Source organism: Narcine bancroftii, chromosome 9 (genome assembly GCF_036971445.1).
Source record: "Narcine bancroftii isolate sNarBan1 chromosome 9, sNarBan1.hap1, whole genome shotgun sequence".
Lineage (NCBI taxonomy): Eukaryota > Metazoa > Chordata > Chondrichthyes > Torpediniformes > Narcinidae > Narcine > Narcine bancroftii.
The window spans coordinates 46,003,075-46,026,319 of record NC_091477.1 but is presented as its reverse complement, the minus strand read 5'-3'; the positions used below and the strand labels follow the sequence as shown (position 1 = coordinate 46,026,319).

The window sequence follows — 23,245 nt, the reverse complement described above, 5'->3', positions numbered from 1 at the left end:
TTGATTTCCCTGCCATTATTTCACCTAACCCCTTTACATTCAGATCAAGTCTTCAGTTTTGTGCCACTTCTCCAATGCATGGACCCTTGTGTACAGATTCACCACATATTCCCAACTGACTCCCATGATCATTACCCACTCTGCTTCCCTGTGAATATTGCTTCATCATTCCTCAGACTTTCTAAACATCCCTTCACCTCCTATCCCGAACTATTTAGTTAGATCTCCAACCTTAGTTACTCGATTCACAAGTTCCAGCCTGATTCAGGTGAAGCCATGGAACTTCCCACAACAGCCCAGGATATACTTTGTCAGGCCCTGGGAATTTATCTACCTTCATGAGTTGTGCCTCCATTACCTCCTTGTCAGGACACTCAACTTCCCCAAGTTCTCTCGCCTCTAAAGGGGTCAGGGGTTGCAAGGTATCCTACCGTGAAGGACACTGGTCCTGGAGTGCTTTGGTGATGACACCTTGCTGGTGGCAAAGGTCCACAAAGCCCTTCAGCGTGCTGTAAGAGTTTGGCACATCCAAGCTGATCTCAGGCATGGCGTCATACACCCGTTTGAACCCCTGCAGGAGGAAGCGAGGAAGGAAGGTGCAGTCTTTAGCAAATCCTGCCTTTTGACAAACCTCAGAACCTTCCAAGTGCTTCATGGACAATTAATTCCTCGTGAGCTAACATTTGTGAGCAGCAATGGGTTAATGAATGTAGCTGTTGTTGGGGGGTGGGTGTAGGTTTTTGGTGCTCCACCTCCTGCATATAGCACCATAGGCCTTCAGCATCAGCTAAGTGGCCAGTGATATTCTCATTCAGCTTCAGGAGAAGGGTCATCTATATGTCGGGGATTTACAGTTATTTCCAACAGTAATGTCGATATTATCAGGCGGACCTTGGCCTCAGCCACGGGGTAAAGTGCTTGGCTCCCAGAAAGCACAGCTTTTTAGATATCACTGGAGGTTCTTGACATCAGAAAGGTTTTGGTAAGAAAACAATAAATTGTCTCCATGATTAGAAAGGCAGAAGTGATGATGGGTAACTGGCAAAAGAAATATTAATTTTTTTAAAAATCATACAGCCTGTGATTCCATTCATGTTCCATGAATGAAATCAGTTCCAATGCCAACTACCAAAAGGTAGAGGACAAGTGTTGAGGGTGAAAGGTGAAATGTATAAGGGGAGCATTGTGTGGCATTCATTCACTCAGGGGGCAGTGAGAGATTGGAATGAGCTGTCACCTGAGGAGGATGCAGATTCAAATTTGACATTCCAGAGAAATTTGGAGAGGTTCCTGGATGGGAGGGGTGTGGAGGGCTATGGTTTGTGTGCAGGGGCTAAGTATAATAGTTCGGCATGTACGAGATGGGTCTAAGGGCCTATTTCTGTGCTATGGTTCCATGGTAACCAAGTATACATTTATGAAGGAGAATTTTTCTGGGTTTTGAAAGAAGAAGTGAAATTATATTCAATAGAGATTTCTTTCAACCAGGCCACACTGCAGGTATGGAGTTTAACCCAACAACAACAAAAAAATACAAAAGGTGAAGCGATTTCCTTTCTTCTAAATTTCTTCCATGGAGTATTGCATTCAGTTCTGGTTGCCTCATCACAGGAAGGGCATCAATGTATTGGAGAGGATGCAGAGAAGATTTACCAGAATGTTGCCTGGATTGGAGAACGTGTCTTATGAAGCAATGTTGACAGAGCTAGGGCTTTTCTCCTTGGTGTGACAAAGAATGAGAGGTGAATTAATCAAGGTGCATAAGATTATGAGGAGCACATCCAGCACCTTTTATCTTGGGGCGATAATGGCAAATACCAGAGGACAAATGTTTAAGGTGAGTGGACGAAAGTGTCTTTCTAGTTTAGATTGAAACTTGGTTAACTTGGTTAATATTTATGCCAGGACAGTTACAGATAACTAAGGACAGTGAGGGGGGCCTAGTTTCATTAGCCCTAACCAAGGACAGCAAAATGCTCTGGTACGTGTGTTGCCTGGTAACAACAGCCCGACATAAATTTCCAACAGAAGTAAAACATGAAAGTCTGCAGACACCATGGATGAAGTTTAAAAAAAATGCTGGAGAAACCCAGCAGGTGAAATAGTATCCTTTATACAGCAAAAGTAAAAATACATAATGACATCTCGGGTTCGAGCACTTCGTCAAGGTATTTCCAACAGTCTCATTTCTCTCTGGAATCATATGACTCGTAATTAGGGGAACCAAAACTGTACAAATACCTCAGTGGAGGGGGACATATCTGAGTGATTGGTCCACAATATGGTGCATCTTGTAGATGGACTTTGCATAGATTAATACTGATATGATGATGTTCGCTGCCTAGAGAGTTGACTGTTTTGAGATTGCAGAATTAAACCCAATCTATTTGTCCTTCCGTGCTTTCTTCCTTGAAGACAGAAACAAAATATTTGATCTTCTCCAGAGGTGACGGACTTCCCACAGGCCTATGCATCAAATCAAATCAAGGGAATTGGCTAAAGTTTGAGTCCTGCATTCCTCAGGAGCATAAACCCAGAACCTGGATTGAGGATCAACACTGATCCTCCACAAAAATTCAGAGACAAGTGGTTTTTACTCTGAGCAGAGGGTACACAGAATGCAGGTTGGTACAATAGAGACATTCAAAAGGCTCTTTGGTAGGCAGATGAAGTAAGAAAAATAGAGGGTTATGATGTGAGGGAGGATTAGATTGTTTTATTGGTTTACATGGGTCGGCACAACATTGGAGCTGAAGGGCCTGCACTGTGCTGTAATATTCTGCAAAACATTTTATAAAATCAGGTTTAAGCAGGCTGTAATGGACTCACCCGGTTCATCTGATCCAGAGTTACAAACCCAGACTCCCAGAAACTCTTCAGGAGCTTTACAATCAGATTGGAGGTGTTGCCACTGGTGGATTCAAGGGCCATCATTACAGCCTGCAAGAGACGACAGGTCAATGGAGATGCAGAGGCAACACAAGGCCGGGGCAGTAACACAGAGGGACCGGCAGCAACTTCAAAGACCGAGAGAATGGCAAAGAGGAGCAGGAAATGCCAGGCAGGTCAGATACATCTGTGGAGAGAGAGCAAAAGTCATTCAAACTGGGAAACAGGTTTTAAGAGGCAGAGAAGGGAGCAGGAGGAAGGAGAATGTGAACAAAAATGGAAGAGGGGAAGCAATTGACAAGGGCATCATGGTGAAAAGTGGGAATGGGATAAAACAAAAGATGGAGGTGGTGCCAGAACAACAATCTCGCTCTCAACGTCACTGTTTTCCTGGAGTGACAATAGCAAATACCAGAGGACATCTGGTGAAGTTGAGTGGAAGAAACTTAGGGGAGATGTCAGAGGCAAGTTTTTTTAAAACTCAGAACTTCTTTTTCCCCCACCCGGTCTTCTGGCTTTTCTTCTACATTTCCCCAGTCTCAACATAAGGGTTTCAGCCTGAAATATCAGCCATTCTTTTCCTTCCACTGACACTGTTCGATCTGCTGAGTTCCTCCTGCACAGCATGTTTGCCTTCAGATCCCAGCACCCGCAGTCTCCTGTGTGAAACTGACGCCTACGCTTTCTAAGGAGGCTGAAGAGATTTGACATGCCAGAACTTCCGCAGGTGTACTGTAGAAAGTATACTGACTAGTTGCATCACAGTCGGATTTGGAACACTGAAGGCTGCAGAAAATTGGCACAAAACGTCCTGGAGGAACTCAAGTCAGGCAGCATCTGTGGAAAGCAAATCTAGCCAAGTCCATCACAGGCTTCGAGCTCCTGTTCATCGAAGATATCTGGATGAGGCACTGCCTTCAGAAGGCAGCCAAAATTTTTAAGAAACCCCATCTCCCTGGTCGTATCTTCTTCTCATTGCTACCTTCAGGCAGAAGGAACAGAAGCCTGAAGTCTAGCATCTCAGGGTTCAAGACAGTTTTCATCCAACAACTATCAAGCTTTTGAACCTCCCCATACGACCCCATCCCTATCATAAACTACTCCTGGATTGGATCACCAAAAGATTGATCTGCATTATTGAATTGTCCCTTTTTTCTTGTACTAACTGCAACTGTGAATATTTATTAATCTATCTATCCTTTTCTATCATCTCTTTTCCTGTTTTGACATATTGTGGTAATTCAATGTATCTACTATAGTCCATGTACCGTATGTGCCTGCATGTCTGTAGCAAGAAAGAATGTTGCAGCATTTGTACATTGTACTCGTTTATATGACCATAAACTCATCATCATTCAAGAAGGAAAGTTGTACCTTGATAATCTGAAATGAAAAAGGATGATGACTGAAATAGTTGTACTTTGTGTTGAGACTGGGGTCCTGGTATGGAAGAGTCCCTCGAGAGTGAGGTCAGAGCAGAGAGGAAAGAACAAGGTCATCTTTGGGGACTGATTGGAGGTCTTTTGCAATCTGGGTCTGGCTTCCTCCAGTGTGGAGAGCAGGGATGCAGTTGGAGGAGATGGAAGAGCGAACCAGGTTGCTGTGAAAGGAACTGTCCTTTGGGAAGGCAGAAAGAAAAGTCAGGTCTCTGGGTATCAACAAACACATAGACCCCCCCCGCCACCATTAACCCAGTTAGAACTACCAGCATCAATGGAGTAGGTAGGTGCCACTGAACTTCTGATTCCATCGACTTGGGAAAATTGGCCAACATAGCAGAGGTCTCAGAGATGCGCAAGAACTGTTGGAATCGAGCAAACAATCAGAAGTTGGAGGAACTCAATGGGTCAGGCAGTGTCCTTGGGGAGAAATAGTCAGTCACTGTTTTGGGCTGGAGCCCTTTATAGAGTCTCGATGAAGAACCAGCCTCTATTGAGGGTCCCAGTCTGAAGCAGTGACTGACACTTTCTACCCACAGATGTTGCCTAACTCTCTGAGTCCCTCCAACAGCTCATTGCCCATATTAAAGGGCTCATCCTACCCTGACCACACTCTCTTCTCCCTTTGAGAAGAAGAATCACGGGTCATGCATCTACAGATTCAAGGACAGTCTCTTTCCACTGACATCAGATTCCTGAATGAACCTCATACAAGTAAAATACAAGTGCCTTGCTCTGTTCTACTTAATCTCTCTTTCCAACTCTGTATTTACTGCCGTACTATGTTGACTAGTGTGGGTATGAGTGTCAACATTCATTGGAGCGACTTCATCCCTAACATCGAAGTACTCGAGATGGCAGAGGCCGACAGCTTCGAATCCACGCTGCTGAAGATCCAACTGCGCTGGGTAGGTCACGTCTCCAGAATGGAGGACCATCGCCTTCCCAAGATTGTGTTATACGGCGAGCTCTCCACTGGCCACCGTGACAGAGGTGCACCAAAGAAGAGGTACAAGGACTGCCTAAAGAAATCTCTTGGTGCCTGACACATTGACCACTGCCAGTAGGCTGATATCGCCTCAAACCGTGCATCTTGGCGCCTCACAGTTCGGCGAACTGCAACCTCCTTTGAAGAAGACTGCAGAGCCCACCTCACTGACAAAAGACAAAGGAGGAAAAACCCAACACCAACAAACCAATTTTCCCTTGCAACCGCTGCAACCGTGTCTGCCTGTCCCGCATCGGACTCGTCAGCCACAAACAAGCCTGCAGCTGACGTGGACATTACCCCTCCATAAATCTTCGTCCGCGAAGCCAAGCCAAAGAAAAAGATGTTGACTAGTTGGACAACTGGTAAAATGAACTTTCAGTCCACGTGTCAATAAAGTTGATTTTGCGTGTGGGTGGATCCAGGGTTTCAGAGGGGCGAGTGCAGGTTCAACAGGGAGAAAAAAGGCAAGGTACCTCGTAGACCAGCTCATGGTGAAAGTGGGGCACTTCCAGGTTCTGCAGGCAGATTTCAGCTTCAGCCGTATCCATGGACAAGAGGTACTCCCTCAGCAGAAGGTTCATCTGGGAAGAATTCAAAGGGTTAGGCATTGTGCTTTGTCTCTCTCAATTGCAGCCCTGCACAGCAGCTTCCATTGGGTGGGCGCAGGGAACGATCAGACATGGGGCTGTGTGGGGATAGGGCCATTCCTGCACTGCTCTACGGCCCAAGGAACAGGTCTAAGGTGGGCTTGGACTAGTTGGATGATGCACTGATGCAATGGGCTGACAGGAATGGAACCAGAGCCCACAGCATCATTTGGAAATGCAGAGCAGAGCTTGCACATATCAAGAGGTCAAACACAAATATCCTTGCTCACAATCAGACTGCTGTGGCAACTGATGTGAATTTACATCATTCTGTACAGCAGATTCTGATGAGTGCTATCTATAGCAGACATTAACCAATTAATGTGTACAAAACAGCACCACGACACTGGTAATCTCCTTGCTTCACAGATTCCCCCACTGAGCCAAGGATATACCATAAAATAGTTGGGGGAGGTGGGATGGTGGGAAAACAGGGAGGGAAAGGTGGGGGTTGGGGGGAAAAAAAAGACATTCTCAGTGCAGCTGTAGGGACAGCCTTAGAGTTAATGTCCAGGCTGAGCCGTGGATAAGGAAGACGCTCTGCAAGTTTATAGCTAGCCCATGACACCCAACTTTGAGCATTTGCCTAAATGAGCCAACCTTCCCCTTTCACTAGGTCCTTCATCAAAAGAAATAAACAAATTTAATCAATGCAGGGAGATACTCCAGCAGAGAAAGATCTCAGTGTATGCCAGATATAGAATGCTACACACAGAAATAGGCCCTTCAGCCTATCTTGTCTGTGCTGAACTATTATTCTGCCTTGTCCCATGGACCAAAGCCCTTCATAGCCTTGCCACCCATGAAGCTAACCAATCTTTTCTAAAATGTACCACATTCACCACTTCAGTTGGCAGCTCATTATATATGCTCACCACTCTATGCGTGAAGTTCCCTCTTATATTTCCTTTGAACATTTCACCCTTCATCCTTAACCTATGTCCTCCCATTCTTGTCTAATCTAACCTCAGTGGAAAAAGCCTGCTTGCATTTACCCTCAGAATACTGTAAACCTTTTTCAGATCTCCCCTCATTCTCCAACAATCCAGAGGACAGCTCCCAGACACAAAGCCGGGTCACTTATGGTTGGTACCGTAGTATCAGTGCCATGCACTCCGTCAGGGCCTGGCACCTTGCAAGTGATGTTCTGACATTGGTCTCAGAGATAGATTATCATAGGGTCACATCAGCTTCTACAGGGATTCTCAATGGTATCGTTGAGTTCTCCATTTCAAAGCAAGCATTAAAGGTGTCCAGCTCAACGTGGAGTGAGATCACAGTCATTAGGTTCTGCCTCTCCTTGTAGGATGTGAATTGCCTCTCTGCTGCTGAGATGGCCTTCTGTAGGTCGTACTTGAAGTTCCTGCAGAGATCCAGATTGCCATTCTTAAAGCCCATTGACTTCACTTTAAGCAGATTGCAAATATTTTCATTAATCCAGTTTCTGTTTGGGTTACTCATGGTATGTATGCGTGGGCACATATTTATTCATGTGGCTCTTGATGAATCGGTGACAGCTGTGGCATTTTCACTCAAGTTTGAGGATGAGTCCTTGAGTATGGTCCTGCAGGTGCTGCTTTGCCTACCTTGACCATACTTCACTGTCTTCACCACTGGTGCTCTAGTCCTCAGTCTCTGCTTGTACACTTGGGCTATAATTACAGCCAGGTGATCAGACTTGCTGAAGAGCGGACATGGGATTGTTCGGTTGGTGTTCTTCACAGTGGTGCAGTAGCGGTCAAATTTCATGGCTCCTCTAGTTCTGCAGGTAACATGTTGGTGATAGTTCATTAGAGACTTCTTCAGTTTGGTCTAGTTCAAGTCCCATACAATGATCGGGAAGGCATCAGGCTGTGCTCCTTGTGGCTGCTAAATCACAGTGCTCAACCTTTCCAAAGTCAGCCTGATAAGAACGTACACAGCGACCAGATGATGGCAGAGTGAACTCCTTCTGCAAATTGATAATGGCACAAACGCTGCCTCCTCTGGTTTTTCCAGTCTGTGCAGCATAGGGTGAAGCCCTCGTGCTGTTGCGTTGTGTCCTCGTTCAGCCGTGTCTCGGTGAAGCGCACCACTCAGCAATCCTGACATCCTGCTGCTACTGTAATCTGGCTCAGAGATCATCCAGTTTATTTTCCAGAGTTTGTACATTGGCCAGGAGGATGGTTGAGAGTGGAATCCTCAGGGCTCAGTGTCTTAGTTTAACCTGTTAGTGCTCTCTGCATTCCTGTGGTCGGGTCTTTTTAAATGGCCTGTGTCGTCTGTTCGAATCACCCACTGTCTTTAAATGGCCCATGCACCGTCTGTTTTAATCTCCCACTGTCCATCGGAGATTGCCGTTCCTGACAAACACAAGATCTACCAACTACCTGAGTGCAGCATTACTTACTGGTAAGTTGTTTTCTGTGGCTGTCACAAGATGGAACAGGAAGGTCCCACAACCGACCTCCTGCCACATCACAAACAACCAGCCCAAGCCCCCACTGCAAAGACCTTTCAGCGTCCCTCAGCCCTACCTCCTTGACAAGTTGCTTCACAGGTCTCAGGCCTCCACCAACACCCCAGACGTTGTCCAGACGCATCCCTCGGTTCATGCTCAGCAACACTGCGGCTTTGTCCAGCGCTAGGCTGCAGAGAGACAGCCACCATGGAGTCAGACAGTGTGGGAACAGACCCTCCAGCAACCTGCCCACATCAACCAAACTGTGCCACCCACACTAGTTCCACCTGCCTGTGTTTGGCCCGTATCCCTCCAAGCCCATCCAATTGATGTGCATGTCCAAATGTTTCTTAAACAATTGTTCCTTCCTCCCACCTGGTCAGGCAGCATTCATGGAAAGCAATGGGCAATCGACATTTCAGCCTGAGCCTTTCCTCAGGGGTGCTGAAAATCAGGCAGTCACTTGACTGAGGAGAGGGGAGAGCACAAGCAGGGGATTGGTGGATACAGCTACTAGCAGGAAGAGGAGAATGCTGGGAAGTGATGGAGAGAGGGCTGAGAAAGTGCTCTCTGATAAGAGGAAGGAAGGGAAGGGGTGGGGAACCTGGCAAGTAAAGTGTGGATGACAGGCAGGGGAAGGAGTCAGAGAGACGAGGAAAAGCAAGGGGGAGATAATAGGGAAAGGGGGAGTTGGAAAGTCGATACTGATGCCATTGAGTTGGAGACTGGAAACGGAATAAAAGGTGCTGTTCCTCCAATTTGTGGGTCACCTTAGTTTGGCAGATCATGAGGCCATGGACAGTGGGGGAGTGGAATTAAAGTGGTTGGTGACTGGGTGACTGGATAGAGCAAAGGAGCTCAATGAAGCGATCTCCTAGACTGCGTCCAGTGTCCCCATTGTAGAGGAGACCACATCAAGAAAACAGTAAATGTACAGTAAATGACCACTGCAAATTTACAGGTGAAGTGTTGCTTCACTTGGAAGGGGGCAGGGTTACAGGAGAGCTACAAGGAGAGGAGTCGGAGGAGGAGGACTCTGCCAACACCCACCATCCCATCTCTGCTGCTCCTTCACCCTGGCCTTGTGAGTTCAACCAGAGGATGTGGCTTCAAGATCTGGCAAAGTAGATACAGAACAGAGATGATGAGAAACTGTTTCTCCCAGAGTAGAGTACATTTGTGGAATTCTCTGCACAAGGAAGCAATAAAGGGTACAACAGCAAATATAGTTAAGTCAAAATTTGAGAGATTTTGAGTACTTTGGGAATTTTGGGGAACAGGTGGGTAAGTGAAACGGAGTCCATGGCCAGATCAGCCACTGAATGGTGCAGTAGCAGGCTCGACAGGCCCGATGGCTGACTCCTGCTCCTATTTCCTATGTTCTGGAATGATAACCTTGAATGGCATCTAAAGACAACTGGACAACCCTACTACAGGATCTTCTGTTTGCTGAAGACCACGGTGGGGTGGGGTGCTTACCGGGTCTGCTCGCAATCAACCTTTCCTTTGTAGCCGCCCAGGAAGTCCGACGACAGGACATGGTCTGCCACGGCACGAGCAACAAACTGACCAACCATCTGAACACAAACACAACACAAGGGTCAGCAAAGCAAGAATGGGGGACGTAGCCCCACAAATATAGCACAACAAGGGTCAGCAAAGTCACACAATGGAGCACAAGGCGATACAATGTGAACTGGGGGTGGGACCCAGTTGCATAAACACAGCAGGACATGGGTTTGCAAAGTAACGCAAACGGGGTAACGCACCCCCACAAACACAGCATGACAAGGGCAGCAAAGCAAAGTGAATGGAGGAATACAGCCCCGCAAACACAGCATAACAAGGGCAGCAAAGCAAAGTGAATGGAGGAATACAGCCCCGCAAACACAGCATAACAAGGGTCAGCGAGGCAATGCGAATTGAGGAACACAGCTGCACAAACACAGTCTGACAAGGGTCAGTGAGGCAGCGAGAACAGTGGAAAACACACTCCTCAAACACAGCATGACAAGGGTTAGGGTCACCTCATGATCTGGGGGCACACTGCAGTCAAACCAGCAAGGTGGATGGAGAGTGGGACTGAAGGCAGTTTCCTGGTGCAAAGTTGCCCAGCCCCAGGAGTTTAGGGAGCACCAACCCCAGGGGTTCCACCACCATCTCTCTCCGCCAATCCCAAGTCACAGCAATCAGCAAGTTCTGCCTCAGAATCAGGGAACACACATCATTACAGCTCAGTACAGACCCTTCAGCCCATGATGTGTTGACCTATGGAAACCTACTCCACAATAATCTCCCTACCTCACCCATCATCCTCTATTTTTCTGGCATGCATGTGCCTATCTAAGATTTTTTTTTAAATTTCCCTGTTGTACCAGCATCAACCGTCACCCCTGGCAATGTATTCCAGGTCCCACCACTCTGTGTGAAAAAACTTACTTCTGAAGTCTACACTAAACTTTTCTCCACTCACCTTAAATAGACGGCCTTGATATTTGCTATTGTTACCCCAGGAAACCTCCAGGGATCTATGGGCCTGAAGTCCAAGATCCCTGTGGTGTTCCTCCACACTGGTAAGGATCAGAAATGCTTTTCCCAAGCACAGGCCAGTAAAAGCCCAAACCACACTCCTGTTAAACAATGATCATCCCGAAGGTGGGTTGTTTCTGAGGTAAACTTTTGGTGAGTCAGTAAAAGATGGAGAAAAAACAAGGGATGAGATTCGGGTGCAGATCAGCCATATTTCATAGAACCATATTACAGCACAGTACAGGCCCTTCGGCCCACAATGTTGTGCAGAACTATATACATCTTTTAAAAAATCTAAACCCTCCCTACCTTGTAATCTCTCTATTTTTCTTTCATCCATATACCTAAGAGCCTCTTAAATTCCTCTATTGTTCCAGACTCCACCACCACGCTGGCAATGCATTCCAGGCATTCACTACTCCATGTAAAATACTTACCCTCTGATGTCTCCCTCCTTCCTCCACTTTGTACAGAAGTTCTCCAACATTTGCTACTCCTACCCTGGGAGAAAGGTTGTCCACCCTATCTATGCCCCTCAATTTTATGCAGTTCTGCAAAGTCACCTCTCATCCTCTGTCACTCAACAGAACCTGTGAGCTTATATCTTCTGTTGTGACAAGTCGGACCTTAAATCTGTCCGAGAGGTGACGATGGGGGGGCGGGGGGGAAGGAGTCTTTGGCACATACCTGAGGAGCCTCAGGAGTATCCAGGATGAGGTCGGGCAGGTCACGCAGCAGCTGGTCGAAGGCCCCAGCCACATCCTGTGCCAGCAGTTGCTTCCCGGTCAGGTCGGACAGGAGACGGGAGACCAGTTCCCGGTGGCTGGCCTTGCCCTCCAGTGACATGGTCACCGACAGGAATGGAATCTTGCTCTTCTTGCTGCCAAGGTTCATCTGGCGCAGGAGGGTCTGGAGAGCCAGGAAACACTATCAGTTAAAGTCTCACACTTGAAACACCACCCCCCCCACCCTCAACAATAGCCACTGTCGGTGGGAAAAGCCACAGAATTCCCACAGCCCACCCCATTCCCTACATCAGCCACAATGAGGATGCTAGTGGGGCAAGACTTCAAACTGATCGCAAAACACCCATGGCTCACATGCTAGTCTGCAGCAGTGGCAGCGCTTTGGCACACACCAGTCAATGGTGGGGAATGCGAGCCCATCACAATTCACGGTAAGGAGCCCCATTGCTCCACCCTTCGGTATTCTCTTCCCCGAATAACTCTGTCCCTTCGCTCTTCTTTGGTCACTCCAACACCAAACCCGCTAGATGTCAGGAAATAACAGGTAAAAATGGCCAACCCAAAAGTAAACATTTAACCTGCAGTGCAATCAATCCATCCTTTCCCCAAGGCCAAGGTCAGATTCCGTGAGGCCCCTTCCTCACTCAATGATCACAGGAGTCTACCTAATGCTCATCAAATCCTTCCTGAAGCACCAACAGTAATCTAGGTACTGGATTTAGTCTGGAAGGTGAATTCTAATCTCACATGCCATGTTTCATGGATTCCCATGGACTTCTGCAGCATGGAAACAAGCCCAACCTGTCCATGCTGACCCAGCCTGTCCCATTTGCCTTTCTTCTTCATGTGCCTGTGTAGATGACTTTTGAATGAAAAATTGTCCCAGCATCTACCATTTCCTCTTGCAGCTCTTTCTGCTTACCCTCCAACCTCCATGTGAAGATGCCCTTTTAAATCTTTCCCCTCAAATCTTTGCTCTTTTGACTTAGATTCCTCTATGCCGGGAAAAAGACTGTGACTATTGACCTCATTCATGCCCCTCATGATGTTACAAACCTCTTCAAGGTCCCCCATCAGCCTCCTTCAGCCTATACAGTCTTTCCCTATACCTCAAGGCCTCCAATCTGTTCTGCCTGGTTTAATTACCATATATACTTGTGTATTAGTCTTTGAAATTGGGGGGGGTTGGTGGTGGTGGAGGGGGTTGACTTACACACAGGTGATACATTTGACCTGCGTCGTTCAAGACACCGGGAGCTCTGATGGGTGGGTGGCCAGGGCCAAGGAGAGAGTTTGCAACCAGGGCATTGGGAGCTGTGGTGGCCAGGTGGCCATGGTGAGGGTCCACAGTCGGGAGCTCCAGTGGGCAGCCAGGGCAAGGATCCATAGACGGGGTGTCGAGAGCTCGGATGGGCGGGCGATCGGAGCGTCGGATGGGTGGGCAGTCGGGGCAAGGATCCATGGTAAGGGCGTTGAGAGCTCGGATGGGCAGGCGGACAGGGCGTTTGGAACTCGGAGCGAGGATCCACGGTAAGGGCATTGAGAGCTCGGATAAGTGGGCAGTCGGGGCGTCGGGAGCTTGAATGGGTGGGCGGTTGGCTGAAAAATGTGGGGGGGGGGGCATCGACTTTTACACAGATCATAGAGAAAACACAATTTTGGGTCCAAAAAAAATGGCAAAGACTATTACACCAGTAGATACAGTATATCTTTATGACAGCTGGGCGACCCAACTGAACAATGCTCCAAGTGCAGTCTCACCAATGTCCTATCCAATTGTAACATGACATCCCTGCTCCTATATGCAATGCCCTGACTGATGAAGGCAAGCATGCCAAACACTTCATTGCCACTGATAGCGAACTGGGACAAGAAAGCTGAGCATCAGTAGAGGTGACCAAGAAATGGCAGACTTTCTTGAAAGCCTCAACCAACCAGTGATTGCTGTGTGATCATTTCCAGAGGTTGCCATGGGTAAACAACACTACACTCTCCTGTGACATCAGAACCAATGGGGTAAATCCTTGCCCATTTAACCCTGAAATACATCAGGGTCTATACACATCTGCTGCTCAATCATGGGGCTGATCTTTAAATCATGGCTCAGCCAATCAATGGTTAATTCGTGTGCATATATTGGATCTTTGCATTAAACACGTACATTATATGCACACAATACAAAAATGTGCTGGAGAAACTCAGTAGATCACACAGCATCTCCAGAGATGCTATGGACGCTGTATAACCTCCTGAGTTTTGATCTGCTGACCCAGGCATCTGCAGACTTTCTCATATAACCATTTTGTACACCTTCCCTTTTAGAAATCTTTGCTTTTTTTTTTAATTGTTGGTTAAAATTCAACCATATCAGCACAAATATCAGGGAGTGTTGGCTACTTTCATTCCTCGCTGGATGTTGGTCAATCTAATGTAATTTTACAAGTCAATGGTTTCTTGGGCACTTCTTTCCTGTTCCAATTCTGGAACTGAGATGGTGGGGTTGAAATAATGCTTCTCTGGATTATTAATTGCAGTGCCAAAATGACTGCTTCCATCAGATGATTTCAGTCTGTTTTACATGCTCCATAGAATGCCCCCCTGCCGTGGCTACAGGGAGTTCAAAGAGTTCTGGGTCAAAGCGCTGTGAATTTCACTTACAGCAACCTCCTTGGTATCGCCATGTTGAAAGTATTCCTGAATGATTGGGGTCACTGCTTTCTCAAACTCGCTGTCATCAAGTTCAGGGACAACCGTCTGGTAAACAGTCTCGCCCTGCAACAGAGCAGATGCCAGTCTCAGGCTCATTGATGGGTCAGGCGGAAGGCTCGCTGAGACAAGGACAGCATACTCCTGACCTCCGATCAGCTTGATGGGCAGCAGTTCAGCACCACAGGAGGCAGAACTCCCACACAGACATGCCCGTCGTCGGGATCATCCATACACACATGCACCCAACCAATACCCATCCACAGTTGCAGCAGAGAAGTGAAATTATCTCCTTTGCACAGAAGAGATGAACCATTTAATGAATACACAAAGTGGGGAAAGTTTTGGTGAGATGCACAGAGAGGGATGGATGCCTGGAACACATTGCTAGGGGTATGGTGGAGGCTGATACAATAAGAACATTTAAAAGAGTCTTAAGCCCCTTTTCCACTGGCAGCCTGTCCCAGAAATTAACTGTAAATTTATTGGGACAGTGTCCAGTAAAAAGGGAACATTGTCCAAACTCCAGCATCAAATGACATCATTTTAGGCGGGGGATTAACCGCCTCTACCCCTACTCATATCCCCAGTGTTTGCTGATACTAACCAGTGGAAAAGGGAAAGACATCCATTTCCAGGTGAAGGTAGAACACTCCAATCCCCAGGGATGAGTATGTTCAGTGGAAAAGCAGTTAGTGTCCCAGTTAAGGGTGGCCCAGTGGAAATGACACATAGGACGAGTATCCCAGGACACTACACAGCCAATTAACTGGGATGCTGCTGGAAAAGGGGCTTCAGATAGGCACATGGTTGTAAAAAAGAGGTTGTAAGTAGGGAAGGATTAGATTGTTGTGGAGTAGGTTTACAGAGGTCAGCCCAACATTAGGGGCTGACAATAACATTTGCAATGCATCCAGCTCGAACTTTTAGGAATATGTGGGGGAAAAAGTAAAAATTATAGAAGTGGAAGTGACCTATCTGGTGTCATTAAGGAAAGTGTAAATTTACAATAGATGCACGCATGTACACACACACACACACACACACAGAGAAATTATTTTCTTTGCAGTAAAACAATAGAAGATATAAACCATCTAATAAATAACACATATATGAAAATGCATCATGAATTAAATGATGGCAATTGTAGCAACAAAATAAATTTGAAGGTTGTAATGGAGTAAGAAGGGCACTGGCTGTGTTCAAAAGCAATGTTCAAAACTTGTTCTCAATGGGCTGTCAGCTCTTCACATGCTGCTCTGTGGTACAACTTCTGTGCCTCACCCAAAAGCACTTCATCAAAAATTGGGCTCTTTGAGTGCTTGTAATTTAATTTTAAGTTAAAGATACAAGCCTACACCACCCAAGAGCCTATGCCACCAAATTACACCCATGTGACAAATTAATCCATCAACCCCATACATCTTTAGATTCGCAGGAAGAAACTGGAGGACCTGGTTGAAACCCAGGCAAACATGGGGTGAAAGTACAAATTCTTCCAGACAGGGGAGGATTCAAACGTGGGTCGCTGGCCCGCTAACTGTGTGGCACTAACCATGCTACACCACGTTAAGATTTCTCCTCATGCCCCTTTGCGAGGTGCCTGTGCGCGTATATATATATATATATTTATATGCAGAGACTGGCAGGTAAGCACAGTGATGCGGGGTGAATTTCAAAGGACATTTTGACCACACTGCACAACTGTTGTGGAGGGACCAACAGGTCAAGCCTCTGGAGACACATCGGAGGCTGCAGATGCCGGAATTTGAAACTTAACACAATCTGCTGGAGGGACTCCAGGGGACGAGTAGCATCCCCAGCGGAAAAAGAATGGTAAGGTTTTATTTTCTTCCACTGATGCTGCTCAACCCACCGAGTCCCACTACAGATCTCCATCCATTGCATTGCTTTGGGTCTCAGACCCGACCTAAGAATACCTGCTTGTCGTCATCGTAGTTGGGATCGTGGATGTCTGGCTGCTCCACGTCATACACCTGGACTGCAGCACCCCACACACCTTTGCCTCCAGCACCTCCTGCGACACACAAAGAACCTCGATCAGACGTGCTGGCGTAGTGAATCTCAGCCACATTCCATCAGGCAAACAACAAGCATAACGAAAGCCATCAGAGCCAGGAGCTGGATAAAGCCATTTACCCCATCAAGCCGTCTGGCAAGGTCATGGTGGATCTGCCCTTTGGCATCAGTCACTTTCCATCCCTGTCACCTGATTCACTCAAATACACTTAATGCCCCCACCTTCATCACTCTCCCTGATAGAGTCTCAAGCCCCTGATCAGGAAGTCCCATATTTGGTCATTCTTTATACCAGTGGTTTCCACTTATATTTCTTTCTTTGGCTTGGCTTCGCGGACGAAGATTTATGGAGGGGGTAAAAAAGTCCACGTCAGCTGCAGGCTCGTTTGTGGCTGACCAGTCCGATGCGGGACAGGCAGACACGATTGCAGCGGTTGCAAGGGAAAATTGGTTGGTTGGGGTTGGGTGTTGGGTTTTTCCTCCTTTGCCTTTTGTCAGTGAGGTGGGCTCTGCGGTCTTCTTCAAAGGAGGCTGCTGCCCGCCAAACTGTGAGGCGCCAAGATGCACGGTTTGAGGCGTTATCAGCCCACTGGCGGTGGTCAATGTGGCAGGCACCAAGAGATTTCTTTAGGCAGTCCTTGTACCTTTTCTTTGGTGCACCTCTGTCACGGTGGCCAGTGGAGAGCTCGCCATATAATACGATCTTGGGAAGGCGATGGTCCTCCATTCTGGAGACGTGACCCATCCAGCGCAGCTGGATCTTCAGCAGCGTGGACTCGATGCTGTCGACCTCTGCCATCTTATATACTACCTTAAGTAATCCATATGCCATAGATGCTCTGTGATTAGTAAGGGATTACTTAAGGTGGTATGTGAGTGGAATGAAAAAGTTTGAAAATCCCTGTTTTAATTGTACCTAATTGACTCATTATGTGCACATTTTCGTAACTCCAAAGGAAATGGGCCAATGACAATTTTTCTCAAGCCAAATATTTCAGTAACAACTGGGTCTAGAGCAGTGATTCTCAACCTTCCTTTCCCACTCACATCCCACCTTAAGCAATCCCTTACTAATCACAGAGCATCTATGGCTTAGGGATTACTTAAAGTGGTATGTGAGTGGAAAGAAAAAGGTTGAGAACCACTGCTCTACACCAATTCTAGTTTCCTTGGTCAAGACAGCATGCACCCATCAAGCCTGCCAGTTCTTATCCACGAGTGCAACCCTCATTTCATTCAACATTTCCTCCTTCGATGGCTCTTACAGCAGAGTAATGAATGTTTAATCCACTCTGACTGGTGCATTCACCTTAAACAATCAACCAGATGTTGTCTCACACAGACAACCTATTCAACTGCAACAAGACTTCCCTACTGTACTCTCTCCTGTGCAATCAACATCATTCAATTTCATTCCTAACTATTTGCATTATCTGCACAAGATCATGGCAACACTGGTTTCATCTTCTCCCACTAGAAGGTAACCTCTGGTTTCTGCACCTCATTCTCCCCACAATCCTTTGCAGACTCATAGAAAATAGGAGCAGGAGATGGCCATTCAGCCCTTTGAACCTGTTCCAGCATTCAACATGATCATGGTTGATCATATGACCTCAATACACTGTTCCTGCTTTCTCTCCATACCTCTTGGTCCCTTTAGCCACAAGGGCCACATCCAATTCCCTTTTGAATTTATCTCATGAACTGGCCTCAACAATTTCTATAGCAGGGTGTGCCACTCTCTGAGTGAAGAGGTTTGGATTGTGATGCCTTGTTCTGGATGTCCCCAACATCAGGAACATTCTTCCTGCAACTCTCTTGTCAGGTCATGTCAGAATTTCAATCATTTCAGTGAGATCCCCTCCCATTCTTCTAAACTCCAATGTACAGCTCCAGTCTATCATCATACGTCAGTCCCCCCCATCCCAGGAAGTGGTCTGGTAAACAGATGCGGTACCCCCTCAATAGTAAGCCCCTTTGTAACTGACTGCCCCACCTTTAGATGTACCATCACCAGACTTGGCTTCCTTACATTAGTTTTTCAAAGTGAACGGCTAAGGCCGCAGCATCGACCCTCCACAGAAGCTACAGCTTCCCAACCCAAACCATTCATTCCTACTCCACATTTCATGGCTATTATTGACGTTCACCACATCAAAAGCCTTTTGGAAATCCAAACACAGCTCCTCCACTCATTCACCTCGTAGCTAACCTACGTGTCTGAAGAATTTAACAAATTCAAAACATTATTTCCCTTCGTTAAACCATGGCGATTCTCACCAATCATTTTATCTTTCAATTGTCAATGCCAACCACTGGAAATGACAATGTTTATTGTCATACACATTGTACAATGTACATGTGCACTTAAATTCATATTGGCTGCAGCTGACAGGAACTCAAAAAAATTTAAAACAACTTTGACCGTATACTAAATTAAACAGAGACAATAAACACAAAAAACATAGATGATACACGTTCACATCAACATCTAATAAAAATGCCGGAGGAACTCAGCAGGTCCAGTGGCGTCCATAGGAGGTAAAGATACATTATGATGTTTTGGGCCAAAGCTCTTCTCCAAAGTATGAGGGGAAAAAAAACAGACAGGTGTCTGTGTTAAAAGACTAGTTAAAAGGGAAGAATGGCCGGGGGAGGAGTACAGAGCCACAGGCAAAAGGTGTTAATTTGATAAGCAGAAGGGTGAGAATTGATTGGTGGGGGTGGTTTATGGCTCTGTGAAAGGAGACAGGGAAAAGAGAAGAGAGAGAGAGAGAGATAAAGTGGGGTTTAACGGAAAACCAAGAAGTCGGTTAATGCCATTCAGTTGGAGGGTGCCCAGAGAAAATATGAGATGTTGTTTCTCGAATTTGCAGGTGGTCTCAGTCTGACAGTGCAGGTGACCATGGTCAGGGAAACAGGGCAGGGAGAGCCAAGGTGGTCAAAGAAGCAACTCCCAGTCTGCGTCCAGTCTCTCCGATGTAGAGGAGACCACAACGGGAGCACCGCATGCAATAGATGACAAGTGCTTCATTTGGAAGGACTGTTTGCAGCCTCGAATGGTGGTGAGGGAGGACATGTGGGTGCAAATGGAGCACCTCCTGCAGTCACCTTCCTGTTCTTGCTTCCCCTCCTTTGAATTCTTGCAACTGAGCATATGCGGCATATTTTAATCTGGTCCACATCACCTTCAGAGCTGCATGATTGCCTTTTGTTAAGTTTTAAGTCTCCTGTTTCAGACTTGGCTTCACCGCTCTCCATCCAAATGCGAAATTCACTCATGTTATGGTCACTCTTCCCCAGGAGATCCTTTACCATGAAATTGCTATTTATTCCCATCCCAATCAACAAGTCAACTTGCCAAAGGGTATTTTCCCTTGCCGGGATCACGAGGTAATGTCCTGGGAGCATCTCTTTAGTGAATTCCACAAGTAATTCCTCTTTTCTTCCCCACTTTGATTCACCAAGACTGCATGTAGATTAAAGTCAATTTCTCTACTGCACAACTACATGGCTCTTTGTGAATGTCACAGAGTATTCCTTAAAGTGCAGAAGGATAAGAGGTGATCTTGAATAGGGATACGTAACTGTGAGAATACGAAATCGGCTGAAAACAGAGCCTTTTGCCAAGAGCAGGGGATATCAGTAACAAGATTACATAGATTTAAGGTGGGGGGGTGGTGGTGAGATTTAACAGGAACCTGAGGGATAACTCTGTTTTTACACACATATGGAATGAGGTGCTGGATGAAGGTGGTAATGCAATGTTTAGGGGAAAAAAATGGGGCAGATACAGGGATAGGACGTGTTTAGAGGAATATGGGCCAAATGCAGGCAGTGTGGGTGGGAACATTTGGATAGGCATATACCAGTTGGGCCAAAGGCCTGTTTCAACACTGTATGATTGTGACAATGAGTCATGGAACTCTGTGATGTTTCATTGTGAAAAAAAAATCCACATGAATCAAAACAATTTGCAATGAGCTGTGTTCTGTTCATGGAGCACAGTTGCCAATCATCCCTCATATGCTCTGAAGATTCAGGAAGTACAGAGTGAGGGGTAAAAACTACAAAAATTGTAGAACCAAGAAAAGATGGAGGGAATCAGCAGGTCAGGCAGCATCCATGCATAGAAATGGGCAATCATTGGGACACTTTATTAATACTTGATGGTCAATGTTTTAGATGGGGACCCTTCAACATGCATCGACTCAAAACACTCAATGACCATTTCTCTCCATGGATGCTGCCTGACCAGCTGAGTCCTTGCAGCTTCTCACTGTTGGTTAATTAATACTGGGAGTGGACATCATCTCCTCCAGTTCCCCAGCACACAATGGATGCGGGTCATCTACGAGGTGTGCACCTCTGATAACATTGGGAAAGGGCCGAGTAGTGTCCGGGGCTGAGATCTAAACCAACCAACTCTCATAGTTCAGGAGACGGCTGGCCATGTGGTGAGATCACCAGTCCTCCAATACTCCAGCACAACTCACAGCAATAAAGATGTAGAAACTTTAGAGAGGGTGCAGAGGAAATTTACCAGGATGACGCATGGATTTGAGAACGTCTTATGAAGCAAGGTTGTCAGAACTAGAGCTTTTCTCTTTGAAACAACGAAGGATAAGAGGTGACTTAATAAAGGTGTATAGATTATGAGAGGCTTAGATAGGGTGGATGGTCAGCACCTTTATCCTGGGGTGACAATAGGAAATTCCAGGGGAGATGTCAGACGTAAGATGTGTGTGGAATACATTGCTGGGGTGGTGGCAGAGGCTGGTATAATTGGGACATTCAAAAGACCCTTACATGAATATGTAAGGCAAATAGAGGGCTAAGAGTGTGAGGCAAGGAATGATTAGTTTGTTGTGGAGCAGGTTATATACGCAAGTCAATGTCCAAGGTCAGATGTAGCTCCTGTTGAACATGCGACTCCCTCCACAGGACATATCACAAGTCAACAACAGTGCCACCAAATCCCCATTCAGATCTTCCCCCCCCCCATCCTCCCACCCATCACCTACGCCTTAGACATGGCACACATGAGCTTTAAAGGATTCAGAGGGACCAACCCCCCCCCATTTACTCCCATCATCACATCAGAGGATGGGCAGATCACTTGGAACCTGCAACCCTGTACAGACCCTGGATTAGTTAATATGTAGAGCTAACAGGAGAGTAAGGAGGAAGTTGATGGGAGATAAGGAAAGGTTGGGGATCTCTCTTCCATCATCAATGACTACGTCCTTGTTCCCAATTACCTTTCTTAGGAAGCCCGCGACCTTTTCCAGACCTGGACTTCTTGTCGCCTATCTTGCCTTTGGTGCCACCACCATCCATGCCCTCAGAGAACGATTCGCGGCCCGAGCCGGAATCACGAGATGAGCTCTTCCTCAGCTTCCTTTTGGCCTTGGCACTCAGACGGGCTTTGTGCAGCTCCTCTTCTCGGGTGGCTAGATCTCCAGCATCAGCAGCAGAGCCCAGGGCACAGTCGTCAGCAGCTGGAGAACACAACGGATACAGGTGCTCACACTCAGCTCACAAGGGTGTAGTGGGACCAAGGGAGTCTCACCACCGAGACCACCTGAGCCAACCTGCGGCCATTCAAACCCGTGGCCAGAGAGTTGCTGCCACAGGCAGAACTCAACCTGCTTGAGGAACTCAGTAGGTCAAGCACCACCTGTGGAGGGGTTGGGGGAAGGAATTGTCAATGTTTAATTGAACAGGAACAGGCCCTTCAGCCCACACATCTGTATAGAACATGATTTTAAAAAATAACCTAAAACAACTGCCAATATTTAAGCGTAGGTTAGATTTGGCCCTTGTGGCCAAGGGGATTAGGGGGTATGGGGAGAAGGCAGGAACTGGGTACTGATCAGCCATGATCATAATGAATGGCAGTGAAGGCTTGAAGAGCCAAATGGCCGCCTCCTGCACCTATTTTCTATGTTTCTAACTATTCCCTTCTTCGAGGCTACTATTGTATCAGCTTCCACCCCTACCCCAGGCAGTCTGCTCCAAGCATTAACCATTCTGTGTATAAAAAAAACCTCCCCCTCACCTTAAGACATACATCCTCAAGTGGATGATATGTTTTGGGTTTAAATCCTTCATTGAGACAGACCACAATTTACCACCAATTCCAACCCCCTCCCACAAATTTTGCACGACCTTCTGAGTTCCTCCAACAGTGTCTTTGGCCTCAGATTATAGTGTCTGCAGCCTCCTGTCTGAGATTTGTGGTAGTGTTCAGGGGGACAGGGCAATGGGGCACTTTTACACCAAATGCTAGGAATACACGGAAGCTGTGGGAGGTGACACAGAGAAAATTTTATCAGGACTTGACAGAAAAGAAAGCAGGTCAGCTCTCAGTCTCAGAGCACCAAAATACAGATCACAAAGAGCCCAGCTACCCCAGGGACTTTTGACACCTTGCCAATCAGGCCTCTTCTTTTTCTCACCCCTCTATCACATCTTCTTTAATGCCCTCGGTCATCCTTCATGCCCAACTAGTTCCGATGACACCCAAGGGAGTGGGAAAACCAAATTGTGTGGAGGATGCAGAGATTCTGCTGAGATCCATCCATCCCTGGCCCATCCCTTCGCTAGCAAAGATGAACACGTTGCCTTGTAGCTTTTCAGCTTTAGGCACCATCTGCCGGGGCAAGGACTTGGAGGTGAGTGCTTCCCCAGGACAAACGCCTCCCTCTGGGTCCTACGCCACTGGGCCTGGAGGAGTGTGAGGCACGACAGCCAGAGTGTCGCAGGATTGCTCCGCAGTGGTCTGTTCCAAGACCATGATCGCTGGCAGTTATCCT

The 23,245-nt window shown here is 46.8% G+C and overlaps 1 protein-coding gene across 3 annotated transcripts in view; it reads right to left on the bottom strand.

The window, feature by feature from the left end:
• Nucleotides 1–23,245, bottom strand: part of LOC138743491 (programmed cell death protein 4-like) — a 34,895-nt gene that overhangs the window by 1,695 nt on the left and 9,955 nt on the right. The window contains exons 2-10 of one of the 3 annotated variants that reach the window (XM_069898955.1): nt 21,689–21,928; nt 16,328–16,425; nt 14,340–14,453; nt 11,623–11,844; nt 9,886–9,983; nt 8,483–8,594; nt 5,793–5,900; nt 2,830–2,940; nt 432–571 (exon numbers count right to left, since the gene is read on the bottom strand). In XM_069898955.1, the coding sequence (XP_069755056.1) occupies nt 432–571; nt 2,830–2,940; nt 5,793–5,900; nt 8,483–8,594; nt 9,886–9,983; nt 11,623–11,844; nt 14,340–14,453; nt 16,328–16,425; nt 21,689–21,928 (1,243 nt within the window). The remainder of the gene's footprint in view (nt 1–431; nt 572–2,829; nt 2,941–5,792; nt 5,901–8,482; nt 8,595–9,885; nt 9,984–11,622; nt 11,845–14,339; nt 14,454–16,327; nt 16,426–21,688; nt 21,929–23,245) is intronic. The other 2 variants (XM_069898957.1, XM_069898958.1) reach the window with 2 other exon arrangements.